We start from the raw sequence: 20,907 nt of genomic DNA on the forward strand, positions 1-20,907 counted from the left end.
TGTTGCCTCTTGATTGTCCATTTGGAGGAGAGAGAACGATGTGTGCTTGCAAAACCTAGCCTACTGCTCCAAAGGCAAAATTTACCTTTGCTGCTCCAGCCAATTCCACCCCCCCCCCAAGCACCCAGGAGTGAAGGCAGCGCTTGGGACAGAAAAAAAGTCATAGCATGACAGAACACCTTTTCCAGACAGGCCCATTCAGAAGATGGGAAACCGGTGCATCTCCCCTTCAACGTTGCTGGACTCCAACTCCCATCAGCCTCAGCCAGCATGGCTAGTGGTCAGGGATGATGGGAGCTTGAGTCCAACAAAGCCCTGAGGGCACCCCAGCCACAGCAAGCATGGCAGGCCCAGGTCTCAAACATCCAAGCCACGTTGGTGCAAGCCATGAGAGAGCTCATTCTTTTCCTTCCTATCGGAAGGCAGGGTGGAGACTCACCAAGAGGGGATGCGTTGGGGGCCCTTGGAGCTGGGCGCTTCTTGGTCTTGGGGCTGCTGGTGGGGGTGATGCCGTACCAGGGGTGAGCCCCCTTGGAGGTGGGCTCGCCCTCACTCTGCTCTTGCTTTGGCGTGCTCTGTTGCGCAATGACTCCCTCCTCTTCTTCTTCCTCCTGCTGCTCCTCCTCATCATCCTCAAAGGGGTTATACGGCTTGGGCTCCTCCGGAGTGGGCTTGCCTTCCCTGCCTTGTGCTTTCCCTTCTCCGCCTTCATCCTCCTCCGAAACCCTCGAGGGGCTCTCCTTGCGACTACCCGGCGGGGGAGGCGGAGGGGCCAGCTTCTTCTTGGGCTCTCCCTGGACCAATGCAATCCAGGGAGGGTCTTTGGGCCGTGGGCACTCCCCAGTTCTGGCAGGAGAAAATATATGGGGTAAGGAAGGATGAAAGGGGGAGAGTACGAAATGGAAAAGAGGCTCCTCCCAAGCAGGGAGGGGCCCACCTGTCTGTCACTGGAGAGAAAGTAAGACGCTCGGTCTATGAAGCCCAAGGCTGCACATATTCTGCAAGTGTGCCACACAAGACCACAAGCTGATGCTGAACACCACATTCACTCCCCACCCCCGCTGAATCTTAATTTACTTCATAACCCTTTGCTTAAAAAAAAGAAAAAAGATAGACACATGTATATTTTGAAGGCTGAAAAGCAGAAAGCAGATTTTCTTGGTACTGAATCATGACTTTTGTTGTTATGTTTACAATATACACAGCCCTGTTATTTTTTTCTCCAATCTTTCAGGCAGGAATACTGAGCAGCAGCTTTGGATTCTCAAGCTAAGGATAGGGATAGTCTGATGCACTGAGAACAACCCTTTCCATCTGTGCTGGACTGGGAGACATCAAGTGACTCAGACATGACCCTGAGCCTTTCCATCTTCCCCTCTATGTGGCTGAAATTGCTAAGAGCTGCTTAAAGCATGATGAAGAGTCTTGTGACACATTAAAAACTACCCGATTTCTTAGCTTTGCTAGTGCTTAAAGGTGCCACAAGACTCTTTGCAATAGGCTAACATAGCTATCCTTTGGAAATCAAGACATGCTGTTCTTCCTACACAGGGTTCACCTGCATGATTTACTATCTAGTCAGCCTTCCCAACTGGGTGCCCTCAATATGTTTTTTAACTCCGCTTCCCGTCAGCCCCAGACTGCACAGGAAGTGTTCAGGGATGGTGGGAGTTGCAAGCCAACATCTGGAGAGCACCAGCTTGGAGACGTGTGGTCTACACAGTTGTTTGTTAACTTGCATTTTGACAAGAGATACACAGATTGAAGGGGGGTGTTGCTGTCTGTATTGCTCTGCAAGGACCCAGGATTCTCTCTTCAATAGACTGGGGGGGGGGAGTGTCACTACTTCAGAAAAACAAGTTCTGAATGAGCCCCCATCCCTCACTTAAAACCTCCAATGCATGCCCATCCTGCAGCTCGATTTGCATGCATAGGGAAAAGGAAACTGGAGGGAAAGTCGACATTTATCTCGCTGTCTGTGTGTGATTTGCAAGCGAAAGGGACATACCGCTCGGAGGACGTGGGTCTGCCTCTGGGCTTCGGAACAGGAGGACAGGGCTCAGGAGGCCTACCTAATCCAGAAATGAATAACACAAGAAAGGGTGCAACATTAGGGGTTTTTGTGTTTAGGGGGGCGGAAAGGCAAGTAAGGGAGAACATGATAGATGTGTATAAAACTATGCACAGTTTGGAGAAAGTGGATAGAGAAAGGATTTTTCTCCCTCTCTCGCAACAGTTTTCAAACACTACTGAATTTGTTGGAAAATTCAGAACAACAGTTAATACTTCTTCACATAGCACACAGTTAAATCTATGGGCTTCATTTCCACAAGACGTAGGGATAGCCAGCAAAATAGTTGCCTTTAATGGAGGCTTAGACAAAGTCATGGCAGATTGCCATAATGGCTAATAGCTCTATGTTTTCCCCCCTGTACTGTCAGAGGCAATCTGCTGCTGAATAACAGATGCTGGGAACCACAAGTGGGGAGACTGCTCTTGAGCTCTAGTCTTGCTTGCAGGCTTCCCATAGGCCTCTGGTTGGCAACTGTGAGAGCAGGATACTGGACTAGATGGGCCTTTGGTCTGATCCAGCTGGGCTCTCCTGATGCTCTTAACATACCCATGTGTCTCATCTCCTAGCAAGGACGTCCAAATCCATTACGCTGGGATAACTTGTTTTTATAGCCAGGGATGAAAGCTCCCAACATGCAGCTGCGCAGCATCTTGCGAAACCTCAGAAACTAGGAAAGTGGCCAAATAAATCTTCTCTTGCCTTCTGGGAGCATGACTGCACAGCCACACAGCTCCTTTCCCTCCACTCTGGCTATGGCTCTCTGGTCTATGCCCAAGGCACACCCAGCTTTGAATCTCCACGCCCTTCTTTCCATCCACTCCACTGGTCCTTACCAGAAAGTCGTGCTTGTGGAAGAAGAATGAAGTATCACACAAGGAGTGAATGCAGTCAATTCGTGGGCACAGAATCCCGGTTATCTGTCCCATCAGAAGGGTATGTTTCACAGGACAAAAGGGCTTTTGCCAAGCTGCTCAATGCTACAACTGAAAGGTACCTCCAAAGGTTTTCTTGTACAACCCCCTGCCAATTGTATTTATTTATGCAGAAAATTCTATACTGCCCCTCAACAAGAATGGCTGCAGTGCAGTTTACAAAAAAGAGACAGCAGGGAATCTGCTCCTGCAACATCATGGGTGGCCACCTACCAGAGATGTTGTAGCAGCAGGTTTCCTGCCTCAGGAGTCTAACTAGATGGCCTTTGAGGTTCCTTCTGTGATTCTAAGATTCCAATCCACACAAGCTGCAAATGAGGGCTCCCATTTCAGTTTGGCTATTGCCACGGTGCTGCAGATGGGTTTTTCACTACTTCCCTCTGTGCACGCATTTCCTTACCATTGGCCAGTCCAGCGCCAGGCTCACTGGATCCCTCGCTTAGCACGTTGGCTCTGGGCTTCGGAACAGGCTGGGAGCTTGGCGGTGACAGGGCTGCTGCTGTGTCTGTGCTCTTCCTGGGGGCAGGCGTGGGCCGAGCCTCCTTGAGCTGCCCGTGTTGCATGAGCAGAGGTGGCTTTGCTGGCACAGGAGGTTTGGGGGGTGTTTGGGAGCAGGTTTCAGATCTGGGAGCAGGGGCGAGTGTTTCGTTCTTTGGCTGCGCAAGAGGCATCTCGTTCTCCACTCCATCAGCTACCCTCTCCCCCGTTTTGCCTATCTCTTCCGCGGCGGATGGGTGCTCCTCCAGTATCCCGTTCTCTTCCTCCGCACCAGTGCTCACTATCCCAGTCTCTCCACTTTCCCCCGCGTGCTGAAGATCTGGGCTTGGCCTGCGCTCCATCCTCCCGCTCAGGCCCAACTTGCCACGATGCTGGGTGCACACAAATGTGCCCAGTTCAGGTCCAGGCTTGTAAGAACCGGGGAGGAGAGTGCTGGAGCATTCCTTACACCTGCCAGAGACACAAGCAAAGCCTGTCACCAAACAGTGGAGATAGGCAAGAATTGTGGAGTTGTATTCTCAAGGAGTAGCCATTCTTTCAACCAGCAGAAAGCTGCTGATTCATAATACAGTTTAAGGTCTGGCAGGGCAAATATGCAGGCAGTATGTTCTCATGACTCAGAGAACAGAGATGATCTACATGGGCTAGGCATAATTAGAAAGCCATGCCTGGCAAAGAAGGATAAGGCTACAGGAGAGCAGGTGGCTCCGCTTGGTCTTCAGTGAGGAGGAAGAGCTTACCTGAAGCACTGGCGGTGGTACAGCTTGCCATCAGCCAGGTAGCGCTGGACCAAGTGGACGTGTTGTTGGCAAGCTGCGCAAGTGCTGCTCAGGGTGGTTCGCTGGGACTGTTCTGCCAGGCCTGCAGCATCCTCATCCTGTGGCAACAGAAAGGTGGCGTAAGAATGCCTCCACAAACAAAGAGATTCAGACATTCTTGGGACTGGCCTCAAGAGGACTCTTGTCTAGCACAGCAGAGCCTCAAACCTGAAGAAAGATCTATTCAGGTACTAGGGTTGCTTACCAACTTAAGGCTCTACTGTGCTGCAAATTCCTGCCCCACCCAGTTCAAAGTATTAAGAAGCGACTTATCCAACATCCGCAGCCCAGATCTCAGCAAGATGCTCTGGCTCTCAGCCAGTCTTGGAATGAATGGAGCATGATGCTCTTTCCTACGATGACTGCCAAGGAGGAAGAGGGGAATCTTCCAATACCAGTTCAATAATGTAAAATTCTCAACAGCACATGGGAACTACTAAATCTCTCAACAAGACCCTTGAAAGAGGCACATATATAGCTTCCAGGTTACAATATTCTTTTCAGAATAGAAGCCGTATCTTGACTTTCCTTCTTCTTCAGAAATCCAGTTGTTACCTCCAATTGGTTTGCATTATCTGGTTTATTCTCAATTTGCAGGTAACTGGTTTGTTTTCTGTAATCAGGAGTGGCCAAGCAGAGGTGTACATGCCACATTCACACACACACCAAAGCAATTTTCTATGGACTCTGGTTGTTCCTGCACCCTCAACCCTTCTGATTAAGTTATGGTAAAAGGTCTGTCTACATTTTCACTTATAAAGATGAAAGTTTCTGAGTTTCAGCAGAGAGGCATGCTATACTCTCTTTTGGATTTTGAATGTATTGTTAAGCCTGAGCAAATGTGCTGCACGACTTTGCAGGATCCCTAATTCACTGTCGCCTCCTTCTTCGCATGCATGTTTCCATTCCCCGGATGATTGCAGGCTTCTGTGTTATTGTTTGACATGATCATGTGGAACTGTTGGCAGTAGAAACTGTTATACTGAGAAGCCATGGAGGAAGCCAGTACTTTGTCTTCATGCATTATTGCTGACTGGAGAAAGACAGGTGTTTATCGTACAGCAACCCAGTCCAGAGGCAAGCTTTGTTTCACAGTCTCTATGTGCAACTGAATACTAGTTTGAAATGTGCATGGCAAGGTTTAACAGGTTTGCTATTTGCCCTGGGCAAAAATGTTGACCCTTGTCGCAGGAGGTTGTTTACAATAGAATTGTTTTTATCCCAAGGTGAAACAAGATATGTAGGGCTGATATCCTGTAAACACAGCAACAACTGGTGAGAGCTAAGGGATAGTTATTTCAAAATACTCAATTATGAAAAGAGGGGGGGGGGGAAAGGCCCTTGGATATCAGGAATAACAGCAACTCTCTACACCAGACCTGCACAATTTACAACCCAAGTATTGTGGCATGCATGGTGCTCAAACACCCCTTTTTTGCAATCCCTGGCAGGTAGCATAAACATAAGGTTTAGCAAACCCTTACAAGAGAACCTCTAACCCTATAGATATTATTGGACTACAACTCCCATGATCCCTGACCATTGGGCCATGCTGCTGAGGCTGATGGGAGTTGGAAGACTAACAATACCTAAAGGGCCACCCCTGCCTTTGTGGGCTGTTATTAGTGGCACAACGGCTGCATTCAACTTTGTGAGTAACACCTGCTCTATACACTGCATTCCCCTTCCTGAAATATACATATCTCTGTGCCAAGTGCATAAGCAATATAAACGCTGCCACAGTAACCACAAAAGGAGACCCGTAAATTCTTCAAAGCTGAAGAGGACAGAATGATCAGTCATACTTTTTGAATCGCTCGCTTTTGGAAAGATTCGATTCAGAAACTGGAACCTGAAGCAGGTTAGAGACATTTGACCTATCAGAGGAGCAGGCTCAGTACCTTGGGGGCTGATGTGGTCTCGGAGGCAGGCACAGGTTTGTGTGCTGGCAGAGTAGGTGAGGAGGCAACTGCAGGGTGCTTCATAGGCGGGAGGACTCTAGCTGCAAAGACAGATAGGAACCAATCCATGATGGTGGCTGATGAGTCAGTAAAAGACAGAAGCCCTCTTCAGGTGCTCACCTGAAAGCATGTGGGCTAAAAGTGGGCATGTACCCAAGCACATCTCTGAACACAAACCAGAGGGGAAGTCAGAAAAGGGAGTCTTAATGTATTTGGGTGAGCGTGCTTAGGCTCCTTGCGATCGAGAACCAGCTAAGGCATGGAGAGGCTCATGGGGAGGATTCTAGGCCTGTTGAGTGAACGCATTTAGAATCTCCCTTCAGACTTCCCCTCTCAACATGGGTCTGAAGCTGAGCTGCTAAATGCAGGGACACTGGAGATGGATTTGCATATCCACCCCCACCCCCTTTTAGCCTGTATGCTTTCAGGGCCAGAAGTTGTGAACAATCAGTGCATTTGACAAGGTGGAATTGGCCTACCTGGATTTTCTCACTTCGCTACTGTCTCATAGTTGAAAACACCTAGACAGGGGTGGCAGCACACAGCCTACATGAGTTTCTGTTCTTTCCGGTTGTTGTGGGCAAACTATTCACCCCATTCCTTTATACTTCAAAGCTGCGATGAGCCCTTAAGCTCAACTTTCAGCACAGAGCCCAGAAACATTAAGCAGCATCATTAAACCCATAAGCAGTTCTGGGGATCTGCAAAATTTGGCCAATTAGGAGCAGGCAAGTATTTGTGCCCTGCCCCACGCCAGTCTCAGGAAGGGTGATGGTGTATTGCTCCCAGTATGGTACTTTGGAATCTACTAACCCACTCACGAAAGGCAAGACTCAGCAGCTGAACTACAACTCCCATCAGCCCCAGTAAGTATGGCCACAGACAAGGGATGATGGGAGTTGTAGTTCAGCAACATCTGGAGGGCTAAAGGTTCTCCACACCTGCTCTAGGAGAAGGGCATGGATTCATCAAGCTTGGAGAAGTCAGTGCTCACCACTGCAAACAACTTTATGGACTGCAAGCGAGCAAAGGTGCCAATATTGTCATGGAGCGGGGGGTGGGGTGGGGTGGAGAGCCCAACTCCTCCCCTGTGTCATTCAGACCCCTGGAGGGGTAACTGTAGGAAAATGCCCCGCTTCGGAGCTCTCACCTTGGTTGGGGTTGTTGAAATGGTTGTAATACTGAGAGACGTAGGTCATGATGCTGAGGCAGTCGGGGACCTTCATGGAGACCATGTCACTGGGATCCAGCAGGGCAGGGATCCCCAGCTCTTGCTCAGCCACCTCAAAGGCCTGCAAAGGCAACAAAGAGAAGACAATCAGGAAGCGGAAGCTGACTCTGAGAAAGAGACAGGCACGCACCACTGGTGGAACAAAATAAGGGCAGAAGTCGCCAAGTAGAAACTTGCAGCACAGAAGGAACTAATACGGAAGATGACACATATTGGGACCTAGGCCACTCATACCACCTCTTTCCATTGGCATTGCTACCAGTCACAATGACTATGTTTTGCCTCCACTGTCAGATGCAGCATGCCTCTGAATGCCAGGGGATCACAAGTTGCCAGGAATCACAGGTTGGGAGAGTGTTGTTGTGCTCAGGTCTGCTTTCGGGCTTCCCATAGGCATCGGGGGCCAGAAGAGGTGGGCCTTTGGCCTGAACCAGCAGAGCTTTTTTATTGTACACCTCCGAAATTTCAGCAAGGGTCCAATGATCCTTTCCACCATTTTAGTTTAACACCCCCTCCCCCCAAAAAAATTATATATCTCTCTCTCTATAATATATTACACACACACACACACAAATTGGGAAGAAGTTAGTGGCAATAGAAGTGCCCCTGCCAGGGTATGTGAATTTCTCCAGTCATTAGCAATTGCTCAGGGACAGAGAATGAAGCAGAATAGAGATGACGACGCTATATTTGCTTCCAGCATGGCCCATTAGTCAGAATTTGGACTCTGACCAATTCTCAGCTGCACCACAGACTTACTGGGCGACCTTGAGGCTCTCTCCCTCAGTTTGAGAATGTTGGCGCTTATCAAATATAAAGCATAAATCATATTGTGAGGGGTATATATTATTTATTTGTTTGCTTAAAATTGCTTTCTCCCATTCCGCCCCCCCCAGAAATATGTGTTCAAAGTGTTTGCAATCAATATAAAACATAAGACAAAAACACTGAACAAAACACTAGGAAGAGATGCATATTAAACAAATACCAGTCACAGAGAAATGGGAGATCTGCCCACCACAGCAGCAGGAACCTAGGAATCTGTTTTATACTGAATCAGACCATAAGTCCCTCTAGCTCAGAATGGTCTATGCTCACAGGCAGTGGCTCTCAAGGATTTCAGTCTCTCCTAGTGCTACCTGGAGATACCAGGGATCAAACTTGCAAACTTCTGCTTGGTTCCATTTGGTCTTGGGCTGGAAATTTAAACACAGTAAGAAAGCCTGGTACCATGACTTTAGTGCCAAGGGAAACATAAAGGCAAAACTTCAATAAAGGCACTCTTGACTAAGTATGCCTGAACATTTGTACGGTACATATGGTTTGCTCTGGCGTTTTCCAGAATGGAACCACAAAGGATTATGTCAGAACCAGCCCATCTCCAGCAGAGGTCTGCAATTACATCAACGCTTGTTTGCCCAGCTGAGATTATTATTTACACTTGCTTGGTATCGCTGGCAGGCCACAAAGAGAAATCTAAGCACATTCCTCCACTGTCATGGCAAGTCCATCATGCTGGGCTGCATATTTGGGTCTGCAAGTTTGCTGTGCAAATGTGGAATCTCATATGCTACCCTGGAAATCTGAACTTGATTTCTGTTTTTAAGGAACAGAGTGGCGGGGGGAGGGGAAGAGAGTTTCTAACAAATACAGTCTGGTTGCAACTAGTTTTATTCAGTCTGTCTGAATAAGGATGGAGCTGTACACTGACCACATTCAGATGGCCATATCTCATCTTAATAAGTCACAACCTCTTTTGGGAGGAATGGTGGCATATGACATTAATAAATAACAGAAAGAAAGAAAGAAAGAAAGAAAGGAAGGAAGGAAGGAAGGAAGGAAGGAAGGAAGGAGAGGAGAGGAGAGGAGAGAGTCTTTGAGGCCTTTGCCCCATCCTTCACACAAGCAAGCAAACATGTCAGGGAGTCTTCAGTTTACGTCTAGTCAGCATCAGACTGTCTAGAGACAATGGAGTGTGCCTCCGAGAGTGAAACCAAACCGCTGTGTTAGCAGCACCAAAATGATCTTCCTGGGGCACAAACCTGGGCAGTGTGTATGGAGGTCTTGGACTGCCCAGGCAACAAAGCCCCCCTCTTGGCCTCACTGATGTGGTCCAAAGGAAAGCAGAGCAGTATGTTTGGTACCAGCTTGGCTGCAGGAGTTGCCAGAAGGAGGTGTAAAAGGCACCATCCAACCGTCTTGAGGACTCCAGATTTGTCTAGGGTTTACTCCTCAGCTTTTTCTTCTCCCAAATATATCCCACAAGACAGCGGAGGTTTAGGATTAGAATTTTCCTCTTCCTAGATGGGCTGCCTTCCCAGGTTGCCAAGCCCCTTCTGCCCCTCACCAACTTAGTAATGTTCTTTAAATTCCATGACTCTACTCTGATTAAAACTTAGCTGAAAGGTTTCATAATTCCAGCTTGTTCTGAAGCTATTAACCATAGTTTCCTAGTTCAGACAAAATGGGAAACTATAGCTAAAAGTTTGTTTGTACAAGGAAGAAAGGATCCAAGAGTCTGTGTGTACAGCCAAAAGTCTAATTGGTATTTCATCTTATTAAGCTGAGATAAAATCATACAAACTTCCTAAGTGAACACATTCTTCCTTCTTTTCAGTACTGGCTGCTTTCAGTTTCATTTCTGCTCCTTTTCCTATACAAACCAATTCCCTTGCCAGGCCCATCTCTATCCCAGAAACATTAAGCAGCTCACGATCAAAACCTTTGGTCCACATGCCTTGCACGCATCCATTTAAACTTTACAGAAAACTGAAGGTCCAACACTTTCCAGAAGCAAAAGCTGGTAGTTACTGGACAAGGCAGTTGACATTCATAAGATGAAAAGGGAACATCCTCATTTCTTTATATAGACTGAACATTTGGAATTTGCAAGCGAGTGAATTGCAGAACCTGGGTACTTAGAAGAACACAAAAACAGGAGCACACAAGATCATCCTGGTGGGCACAGTAGATGACCTTTTGGGTGATTCTATATTTATTATTAATTAATGACTATTTATATTTATTTATACTTCAATATCTTCACTTGCTGGATATCAACATATTTATATTTAGGTGGGAAGAGATAAGAGGGATAATCCCCTCTGTACTTCAAGAAGTGAATGCAGCCATCAGAAACACAATCATGCAGCCAGGGTTGGAAACAGTTGCCAAAATATCTGAGTGCCAGCATCGTATTTTCTAGACACCTGGGCAACCAGGTACCTGGGATTTTTTTCAAACCCTGTTGTAAGCCAGAATGGCGTCAGAATTAAGTGAAGTAATCAAGAGGGAAGACAGAGGCGGGGACTCACCAAGCGGTTGTTCTCGTATACATTGTCCTTGGAAAGCGAATTAAAGTCCCTGAAAGAAAATAATAATAATAAATAAAGGAGGTGTTACAAGAGGAGCAGGAAGCACAGTTCAATCTATACCAGATCACACATGAGATCTGAGAGGCAGCATCTCTGGGTAACCATTAGTATAGAGACACTTCAAAGCACACTTTTAAAACCACAGAATCTTTGTAGTGTAATTGTCCTTGATGTTACAGGCAGGAAAAGAAAGCTTCCGACTATGGCATTTTACAAAACACAAAGGCAGGAAATGCAGGCTGTAGAACCTTGATTTTAGGGCGACCAAAGATAAAAAGTGAGCTTTGGTTCTTATTATTATTTTCAAAAGAAAACCAACACTTCCACTGCTGCTCCACAAAGGTACTGTACAGTTCTACACTGTCAGGGAACTGCCATCGGAACGAGAGGAGGAGGAGGGGCTCCACGACGATGCTGGAGAGGGGCCAAGTAGGGAGAGAGGCAGGTCTCCTGTTGGGGAAGAAATTCAGCGCGACACCAGGGATGGAGGGAGGCCAATGGGGGAAGCGGAGAGCAGGCTCAGAGACTCTTCACTGGACACCAGCGGGGAGAGCACAGGTCCTCCGCTACCCACGCCCACCCTGCGCAGAAGGCTTCCACGCAGGGAGGCTAGGAGGAGCCTGGGCGTCAAACAACTTTTATGTTGGAAAAGGTTGAAGAAACGCCCACTGTCGGATTCTGCCAGCGACTGAGCAGCCACGAAGTGAGGGGCTGTCCAGCCAGGAAAGGTTTAACCAGGCCACCTACCCAGGAGTGGCGGCAACTTACACACGAGCAACCCCATAACCATTAGAGCATGCATACTTATGGTATGACAAGGTCAAAGCACATAAAGCATTTAAAAATCATATTGTCAGGAAAGCATTGTTTAATGTTTGGATAAGATATAAAGATTTATTGGAAAATAAAACTCCAAGGTGGTTATCACCAATGGAAGCAAAAGCTCAGAAAAAGCTCAATATGGAGGCCAAATGGCCAAAATATTGGGAAATTTTGGAACAAGAAGGAGATAGATTGAAATTGCAGAGTTTTGAGAAATTAAAAAACAAAGTGCGAGATTGGCTACATTATTATCAGATAATGGAGGCATTCAATTTGGACAAGAAAATTGGCTTCCAGGTGGAAAGATCAAAGTTAGAAACAGAGCTGTTAGAACCTAAAACTAAGATTTTGTCAAGGATGTATAACTTGCTGTTGAAATGGAATACTCAGGATGAAACGGTAAAATCTGCTATGATAAAATGGGCACAAGATGTTGGTCATAACATTATGTTTGCTGACTGGGAACAGTTGTGGACCACCGGTATGAAGTTTATGGCATGTAATGCCTTAAGAGAGAATATTATGAAAATGATTTACAGGTGGTACATGACACCAGTCAAGCTTGCAAAAATTTATCACTTGCCCGATAATAAATGTTGGAAATGCAAAGAAAATGAAGGTACATTTTTTCACCTTTGGTGGACGTGCCCAAGGATTAAGGCTTTCTGGGAAATGATTTATAATGAAATGAAAAAGGTATTTAAATATACCTTCCTGAAGAAACCAGAGGCCTTTCTCCTGGGCATGGTCGGCCACTTGGTGTCAAAGAAGGATAGAACTTTCTTTATGTATGCTACAACAGCAGCAAGAATACTCATCGCAAAGTACTGGAAGACACAGGATCTACCCACTCTGGAAGAATGGCAGATGAAGATGATAGATTATATGGGACTGGCAGAAATGACCGGCAGAATCCAAGACCAGGGAGAAGAGTCAGCGGAAGAAGATTGGAAGAAATTTAAAGATTATTTACAGAAACACTGTAAAATTAATGAATGTTAGAATTATGTTGGATAGAAATTAAGTGGTTTCTAGCTGTAATGTTTAAAGAGAATATGGAAAAAAAGGTTTAGAAGTAGGGTAAAACTTATTGATAAGGATTTGCTGAATTAACAATTTGAATTGTAATACAAAAAAGGGAGGTATGAGGAGGTCTGGGAAACAAGTTAATGGAAAATAAGTAATGGAAATTTTGTGTGTTTTTAATTATTCTTATTTTTTGTATTGTTGTTATTTTTTCTTTTTTCTTTTTGATTGTTTTTCCTTTTGTATTAATATTGAAAACTTTAATAAATATCTTATTAAAAAAAAGTAATTATCTAAAAACAAAAAAACAAAATGTTCTTAGCCAGTGCACATATGACATTTCAGTCTATCCAAACAGGAATATACCATCATGTGGACTGCTTCACACATGACATTTCCCCTAGCAGAGGGCTGCTATACGTCCAGAATTTTCTGGACATATCTGGGATTTGTCTGTTGGAAATAGCGCCTGGGCGCAATTTCCCAAAATCGGTAAAATTGTCAGGGAAAACCCGGGTGTATGGCAACCCATGTCAGAAGTGTTGGGTTTTTGGCAAATTTCCTTTAAAAAACAGCTCAAAAACTTCAATTTGGGGGGGGGGGGAGATTTTGGCCAAAACAACAACAAACAAAAAAACCTTTTTTGAAATATGGCAACTCTACCCTAGCATCCTGTAGTTGAAGAAAAACTTTGTGTACAGCAATGACAGCATCATAGGGGAAGGCTGTGGTTTGCCACACTGTGAAGTAAGTTAGTGCTTCCACCTAAAGGGGGTGGGGTGTAAGACCATTACATCCAGAGTCTAAAACTACCCTTAATTGCTAATGGTGTGGACGCTTGTTCAGCAAAAGAGGTAACATTTGCCAAGATTTCCAGTACCTTTCGCAAAGGAGGAAACTTAACAAGCTAGGGCATGATCTGCAAATGTCTGAGTTGTTGCACATCCACCATAACAGCAACCATGATTGGTTATGATGGCACCATCTGCCCAATGATCTCAGCAATTGTGTGTGTATTTTAAACCTTTAATTAGGCATCTCCATGGACCTGAGATGAAGTCAAAGATCATAGAATTGTAGGGCTAGAAGGGACCCAGAGCGTCATCTAGTCCAACCCTCTGCTGCTTCATGTGCAGGAAAACAAGAACTTTGATTAAGGATGAGGCTAAGCTCCCTTTCTTCGCATGGATGCATTTCATCAGTTGCACAAGAATTTTATTTTTAATTTAGTCTGTTCTCCTGCTACCCTATTCAACCCTGCAAAGCAAAGAGTTTTAGCACTTACATTCTCTGCAACGTGTCCTGTGTTAATTTACGAACTGCAGACTTAAGGACAACAAAATCTAACTTTGACTGAAATCTTATGAATACTTTCTCAGGAACTCCATATGGCTAACTTCCTGAACAAACATATGTAGGTCTGGTCTATGCATGTCTTTCTTTTCCTGTTATTCATGTTACTTATAAAAACTGCCAAGTAAGAAGAGTTTCAATTTGTGGGCCCTACCTAGCAATGTTCCTCACACAAAACACAGAGAGAACTTTGCCATCTCACTGGCATATTGCTGAGTGAGTACCCTCAAGAGAAAAAAAGGTGTACTTTTTTAGCCTTAAATGCAAGTCCCGGAAATAAGAGGGACCTGAGAGTATAGAAATAGAATTCCGGCATTAGAGTAAACATTGCTTTTTATGCACCACCCAGTAGCATTACTGCATCTGTTTCAGAGACGCACATTTCAGGCCCCAAAAAGTTTGATCTGCAAATCAGCCTAAGCAAACCTAGCTAGCACGGTGTGGGTAGTCCCATTACTGAAGTGACCTCAGTGAAGAACCTTCTGGCCACTGACTAACTACTAGATCCTTCAGGGAAAGGTGGAGTATAAGGCACTCCTGTTCTGCATGAGCTTTCCTTGAGCAACATAAGCTTGCTGAGCAATAGTGAAAGAGGGAGGGAAGAGCGAAGGAAAAGATGCAGCTGAGAGCAGCAGCTCAGAAACACGGTTTGAAATGTGCTAGTTATAGCCGGAGTCGAGGAAGTTCACAACTGGATAATCAAAGACACGTGAAGCTAAACATTCATTTTTCTCCAGGAGGACAAAACACTTTTTTTCTCATCCAAGCAAGGTTCGTGTATTTCCCAGCAAGGCCTCCTAGCAGTACTGCTTTTAAGCTCATTCATCCAATGGAGACTCAACTGCAGGAACTACTCACTAAGAAAGGATGGGATTTCAGCACAGATACAGCCAGGAGGGGCTCGGCTCAAAGCTGGAGCGGGTTTAGGCAACGCAGAGGCAAAAGTGGGTCATATGATATTGCAAACTTCTCTCTCTGTGCAAATAATAATCTTAGAAACCTACTTTGAGAGGTGAGGGGGAGCTGATGGGCCTTAATCCCTATCCCGTACCACAGATGCTGATTTCTCTATATCCATCTTGCCCCCAGGTTGGCAGCACAGAGAGCCAGGCAGCGCCTCTCAGGAGCCAGGTTTAGCCCAGGGCCTCTAGCTGCTAATTCTAAAGCAGCAGGGATTTCTCTTTGTGATTTATTTGTTAATCTCCTCTGTCATCATCTCACATACAAAAAAATAAAGCACGGGAATTATATGCAGCCAGGACACAACATTGACTAGCTGCTCGTATATAAATGGTGTCTTAATGCTTGGCATGTACAGAGGCACCACAGCCCAGAGAAAACTTCACTGAGCCCAAGGATGGTATTAATACTGATACAGGAGAGAGAGAGAGAGAGAGAGAGAGCTCATTGGTCAAATTGAACCAACATGCAACTCACTGGCCCAGGGTTTGAAAAGCTGTGTCTGATCCCAGGCTCCTCTGGTTCATTGTGTAGTCAGAAAAAGGAGCGACTACCCTGAAAACAAAAGGGCAAGGCTTATTCCAGGTGCGAGTGAACGGCAAGGAACATATGGGTTGCCACACATCACCTTCACTGAATGGCCACAATGAACAGAGAGGGTGGAGGGGTCTATCATCCTCTTCCTCAACCCATATCTAGTTCACCACCAATGATGTATACGAAGGCAGTTTCAGTGCCCCCTACAAATAGAGCTGTGTGTATTCCACAATGGTGCGCAGGGAAGGGGGAAATAACATAATTCAGCTTCTTTGGTGCCTATACTTAAAAAAAAAAAATCAAGTTCCTAGTCCTTAAGATTGTGAAGATATGCTTAAAAGCACGTTGACAACCCCTGGTGAAATCTCAGGTCAAAATGACTGCAAGATTTCACATGGCCAATAGGCAGAACATTCCTCCCCTATAACTAGTGCAAGCTGAATAAGTCAGTAAACATACAGACTAAATTACACAAAATAAGAATTTAAAAGTATTATATTCAAGTCACAGAAATCTTTCCTTAGTGGAGTTTTGATTTATTTGGTGGTAGCGCAGCTGGGATAGCTCAGTCAGTAGAGCATGAGGCTCCTAATCGCAGGGTTGTGGATTCAAGCCCCACTTTGGACAAAAGATTCCGGCATTGAATGGGGGTTGAGCTAGATGATCCTCACCGTCCCTTCCAACTCATCAATTCTATTACTTTTTACCACACAAAGCCCTGATCATATGGTCTGTGTAAGCTGTGGCAATGATTAATAGCACAGCTGCATGTGAGCATTCAGGGCTTTTATAGAATTCACTGTGGTCTAAGCAGATTCTTTGAGTTCTCCAAGGCCTCAGCTGAAACAGCCAGTCCATGTGGAGGACCTTGCAACCACAGCCAGAACCCATTAATATGAAGGGAAGGAGAGAGGGTCTGCTTTTGATCTGTTCGAGTGGTTCTTTCCACTCTTAGATTCCCTGCTTCCAAATCAAGGCATACTAAAGTGGTTAAAATGATTCAACACTCCCCTTAGATGCTGCTTCGAAAATCCTTTCTTAACGTGCCATGTCCTTGTAAGGTCCTATGTGTCAAGTCTGCAGTATAGTTCACTAAACTGAGAAGTGCTTAGTTAGACCATCTGCTAGAAAAGAGATTTATGTCCTGGATATTTAGCAGCAACGACTTCTGCTTAATGGGATAGGAAAGCTGTTTGGAGGAGAAGTTTGCCACTGCTGAATGTAGCTCTTCTGACCCACTTGTTCAGATGCTGGCTTAGGCCACATGCTCATTAAACAGCTGCTTTTTGGACCCTTAACAGCTGCCACACACATCTAAAAAGTGTATGAATTGTTCACTGTTTTCATGCCTGTCTGTCATCGCACGTCAATGTCACACATCACTCCGTGGAGACCCTTGGCAAGAACTTCTCCACCTGTGAAGATAGAATAATGTCCTAGTAACAAAACCTTGTTTGCTACAGGTTGTGGGTTTACTCTCTTGCATGTGGTGCGGACCTGTGCTAAACCGAAGCTGATTTAATTAGCAGCTAACCTTCTGTGTCTACACTGAAAACATCTCAGAATTAGAGTAGAAATCACCAAGATAATGTGTTAGCACAATTCAGTCTCCATTCTGAAGAGTAGCAAATGTTCTCATAAAAAAGGGCCAGTCATGATGATGATAATATAACACACATATAACAAGGGAATATTTATTTTTAAAATTACGTTCTGCTTTTCTTCAGTTATAGAATCCAATGCAGGGTACATAAGGTGCCCAGATGGTCACCTATCCAGCCAATTGCCTAGACTTTCTTAGACTTCAGCAAGTCTCATGCACTTTCAGGTCGCACCTTGGCACCATTTACATACATTACCACAATAAATTATCCTTATGGCTTTGTAAGGTAGGCCAGTATTCTTGATTCCAAATAGCAGAGAGGGAAGGGTCTGAAGCTGAGAGACTACTGGCTTGTGTAAGGCCGCCTTGCAAGAAAATCAAAACCAGAGACTTCACGTGTTTCTGGAAAATCTACCCCAGCAATCTGTCTCCTGCAGAGGTCAGTAAATGCCCTAGGAACCTTTGAGGCAAAGCATGATGAAAACGAACCTACTGTCCATTACTGTTGCCATCAGTAGCCCTGTTCTGCCACCGAAGGAGGTGTGGCTAACAGTAAAAAGACCTTCTTGGGAACTACTCAATTGCTGAATTCTCTCTCCCAAAAGTTCAGTTGGCCCTTTTGTTCATAGTTTCCCAGTTGACAGACAAGACTTCTTTAAAAAAAAAATGATGGTCAAGTTTTTAATGAGTTTTAACTGTATGTTAAATTTGTTTTTATAACATTTTTACTATTTTCAATTTCTATCGTATCTAGACTGTGTTTTTGTTTGTCCCAAACTACCATACAGGTCCTAATTCAAGAATTTTTTTAAAAAATACCATCCCCTGTCTGCAGCAGGGCCCTCTAGATACTGCTGGACTCCAGCTCCCACAGCCCCAGGCAGCATGGCCAATGGTCAGGGATCATGGGGCTCGTAGTCCAGCAACATCTGGAAGGTCATGTTTCCCAGTTCTCACCTACATGGTTATTCGAAATGCTAGTTAATTTTTAAACTTTTTATTTTAAATTAAAACCTTTGCCAAGTAAGACCTGCATTTGAACACTCTCAAAGTTCTACATAAGGAAGTTTCCTGTTGAAACGGCACCAATTTTTCTTCCCAAGCACTTAATCAGATCATAAGGAAGCAGCAACCAGATGCAACCGTCCATTGTAATACAAGCACAGAAGTCACTGAAGGACACAAACTAGGTCACATTCATCAATCTCTTGCTTTTGTCTATGGATGTTATTCTCCGGTGCTGCAATTCACAAGTCATGTTTATAAATAGTAATATGGAAGGAAGCAGCACATTGTCTGAGACAATGCAGGAAGCTTTCAAAATGAGATTAGAAGGTGAAGTATTAATTACTACACTAAATGGCAACGATAATACTGAATTGTCAGGAGAAGTTGGCACTATCACATATTAAAGGCAATCTGTCTCTCTTTCAAGAAAAAGGCTCAACCAGTTTGCAACAACCAGGTGTGTGATAAAGAAACCCCACAGTGTACTGGGTTAGATAAGGAAGCTGAACTGATCAAAGGTTGCACATGAAAGGTTGCATTCAGATTTTAAGACGGCACCACCAGCACCCCAATAATCAGATGCCTCTCTTTTGGCTGGAAAGCTCCTCTATGATTTCAGAGCAGCTAAACCAATGGCAGTCTGAGGCCACCACTCCCATCAGAGCAGCCCAAACAAAGAGGAGGCCCATTATCAGGTTCAATCTGCTCCCTCCAAGTCCTCTTTGATAAGGATGTTTTCAACCGCCTAACTAGACCCCAGACTTCAGAAAAACAGTCTACAACCTCTCTTCCTTGATATGGATCGAGGACTTCATCTGGTATTCCCTTATATATGGGCCTAGTTTGCACGTAAAACTAAGCCAAACTATGGCTTAGCACGAATGATCAAATATGCAAGTCCCTCCCAGCCTAACTGCAGCCATAGTGCTCCTTTCCCAGCCCTAATACACTACCCATAGTTAAGTCATGGTTTACATTAGTGTCCCCTCCAGACTCAGGTTTATGGTTTGTCTCCCGCTCTCAAAAAAGAGAGAGTGATAAACCAAAAACAGACTTTGGTTACAACGCACGGTGCCTCTGCAGCAAGACCGAACCATGAGACCGGGTTCAAGCATAACACCATGGCTTTGCTCGCTATAGTACAGCAGCTGCCGCTATGATCTTTGGTCTAGGAACTTCTACGTCTGCTTGTTCAGGCTAAACCATGGTTACACACAACCTGGGTCATGAGATCACCTTTAGGCAGATTAATTACTCCCACGTTTTAACTACCCTAATCTCTATATACATCTATGGGTGATCAAAGAAGGATTAAAAGGGCGGACTCTCCTTCCAGCCTTTTCTAGGCTCCCATTTTTGAGGCGAGGCCCTAATTTGTACTGGCAACTGTAATGAGCAAAGGACAGAAGTCACTCAGGATCAATGAATATGGAGCAGAAGGGTGTGCGGTTGAGTGCATGTTTCCGTTGACAAGGCTTCCCCTCCTACCTGCCAGGTGTGGCAACCTGGGCTCCCTCTCCTCTCTCCTAAAGCGTCTAAATCCCACTCGAGGACTACCCCACATCTACCCCATGGCCAGGGGGCTTCCTTCCTTCCTTCTCTACGGCTTGTTCCGCCCCTGCCCTCTTTTCAAATCTTCATTCCGCAGCCGCAGAGGAGTCGTCCCCCGGGCGGGCTGCTTGCCCAGGCGAGAGCGCGGCTGCTGGCCTAGTCCCGGAGGGGGGCGCGGTGAGGTGGGGTCGGGGGTCTGAGGCGCTCGCCCGGTACTCACAGCAAATCAGGCCGGTTCCTATGGAGGATGGCGCAAAAGGCCAGGCCGTCCCGGAAGGAGCTGCTGAGGTCTCGGATCTCCACGCCCGGGTAGCCCTCGCACTGGCGGCGGCACCAGGCCTGCAAGGCGCTGCGGGGCCCCGACATCGGGGCGGGCGACGAGCCGAGCAGCGGGGCGCGGGTCCAGGCTCAGGGAGCCGCCGCCGCCCTGGCCCGGCCGAGGGACATGGATGGGGCGGAGAGGCAGCCGCGCCAGGCTGGCTGGGCGCGCCTTGGTTGGATGCGGGCGGCTCCTGCGCGGCTCGAGGCGGGTCTGTGCCTCCCAGCCCGGCGCGGCTCCTTTGCCCCGTGCTTGGGCGGGGAGGCTGAGCTCCGGGGCCCGAGCTCAGGTTCCCTCTGCCGGCTCCCGGCTCGCCTCCTACCCCCGGGGGGCGCCTCCTTCCTCTCTCGCCCAGCCACACCGCCGGGCTCTGCTCAGACCTGTCTCTGCCGCCGCTGCTTCTCCGCCCATGATGATGATCCCCGCGCCGACCCCACCGGAGCGGTTACTCATGGAGCGGCCCCGGGAGAGAAGCCCGTCTGGGCCGCGAGCTGGCGGGCGAAGGGAGGTGCGGCGCGGCCGCCGGGCTGGAGAGGAGCAGGAGGGCATGCCTCGCTCCCCGGCAGCCGAGAGGGGACGGACTCCGGCAGCGGAGCGCGCTGGCTGGAGATGCGGCAGTTTATTTTTAGGAACACCAAATGGAGCTTCCATGGGCAGAGGCAGCGGGCCGCTCAGCGCCAGCTGCATCCGCGGGAAACGGGTCTGTGAGCTTCCCGGAAGCACCGAAGTGGCTTCTGTGGGAAGCGGGATATTTGGTCTAGAGATCAAGGGGCGGGGGGCAAGCTTTGGTCTACCAGGTGTTGCTGTACTACAACTCCCAACACTCACACCCCGACCATC

General features: G+C 46.5%; 1 protein-coding gene across 2 annotated transcripts in view; it reads right to left on the minus strand.

Moving 5' to 3' along the window:
• MICALL1 (MICAL like 1) overlaps window positions 1-20,200 on the minus strand; it is a 32,596-nt gene extending 12,396 nt beyond the window's left edge. For both annotated transcript variants that reach the window (XM_053407080.1, XM_053407079.1), the window contains exons 1-8: window positions 19,969-20,200; window positions 10,829-10,877; window positions 7,434-7,575; window positions 6,224-6,324; window positions 4,245-4,381; window positions 3,407-3,954; window positions 2,009-2,072; window positions 440-846 (exon numbers count right to left, since the gene is read on the minus strand). In XM_053407080.1, the coding sequence (XP_053263055.1) occupies window positions 440-846; window positions 2,009-2,072; window positions 3,407-3,954; window positions 4,245-4,381; window positions 6,224-6,324; window positions 7,434-7,575; window positions 10,829-10,877; window positions 19,969-20,114 (1,594 nt within the window). In that variant the 5' untranslated portion in view covers window positions 20,115-20,200. The remainder of the gene's footprint in view (window positions 1-439; window positions 847-2,008; window positions 2,073-3,406; window positions 3,955-4,244; window positions 4,382-6,223; window positions 6,325-7,433; window positions 7,576-10,828; window positions 10,878-19,968) is intronic.
• Between the last annotated feature and the right edge of the window lie 707 nt (window positions 20,201-20,907).

This window comes from Podarcis raffonei, chromosome 10 (assembly GCF_027172205.1).
Source record: "Podarcis raffonei isolate rPodRaf1 chromosome 10, rPodRaf1.pri, whole genome shotgun sequence".
NCBI lineage: Eukaryota > Metazoa > Chordata > Lepidosauria > Squamata > Lacertidae > Podarcis > Podarcis raffonei.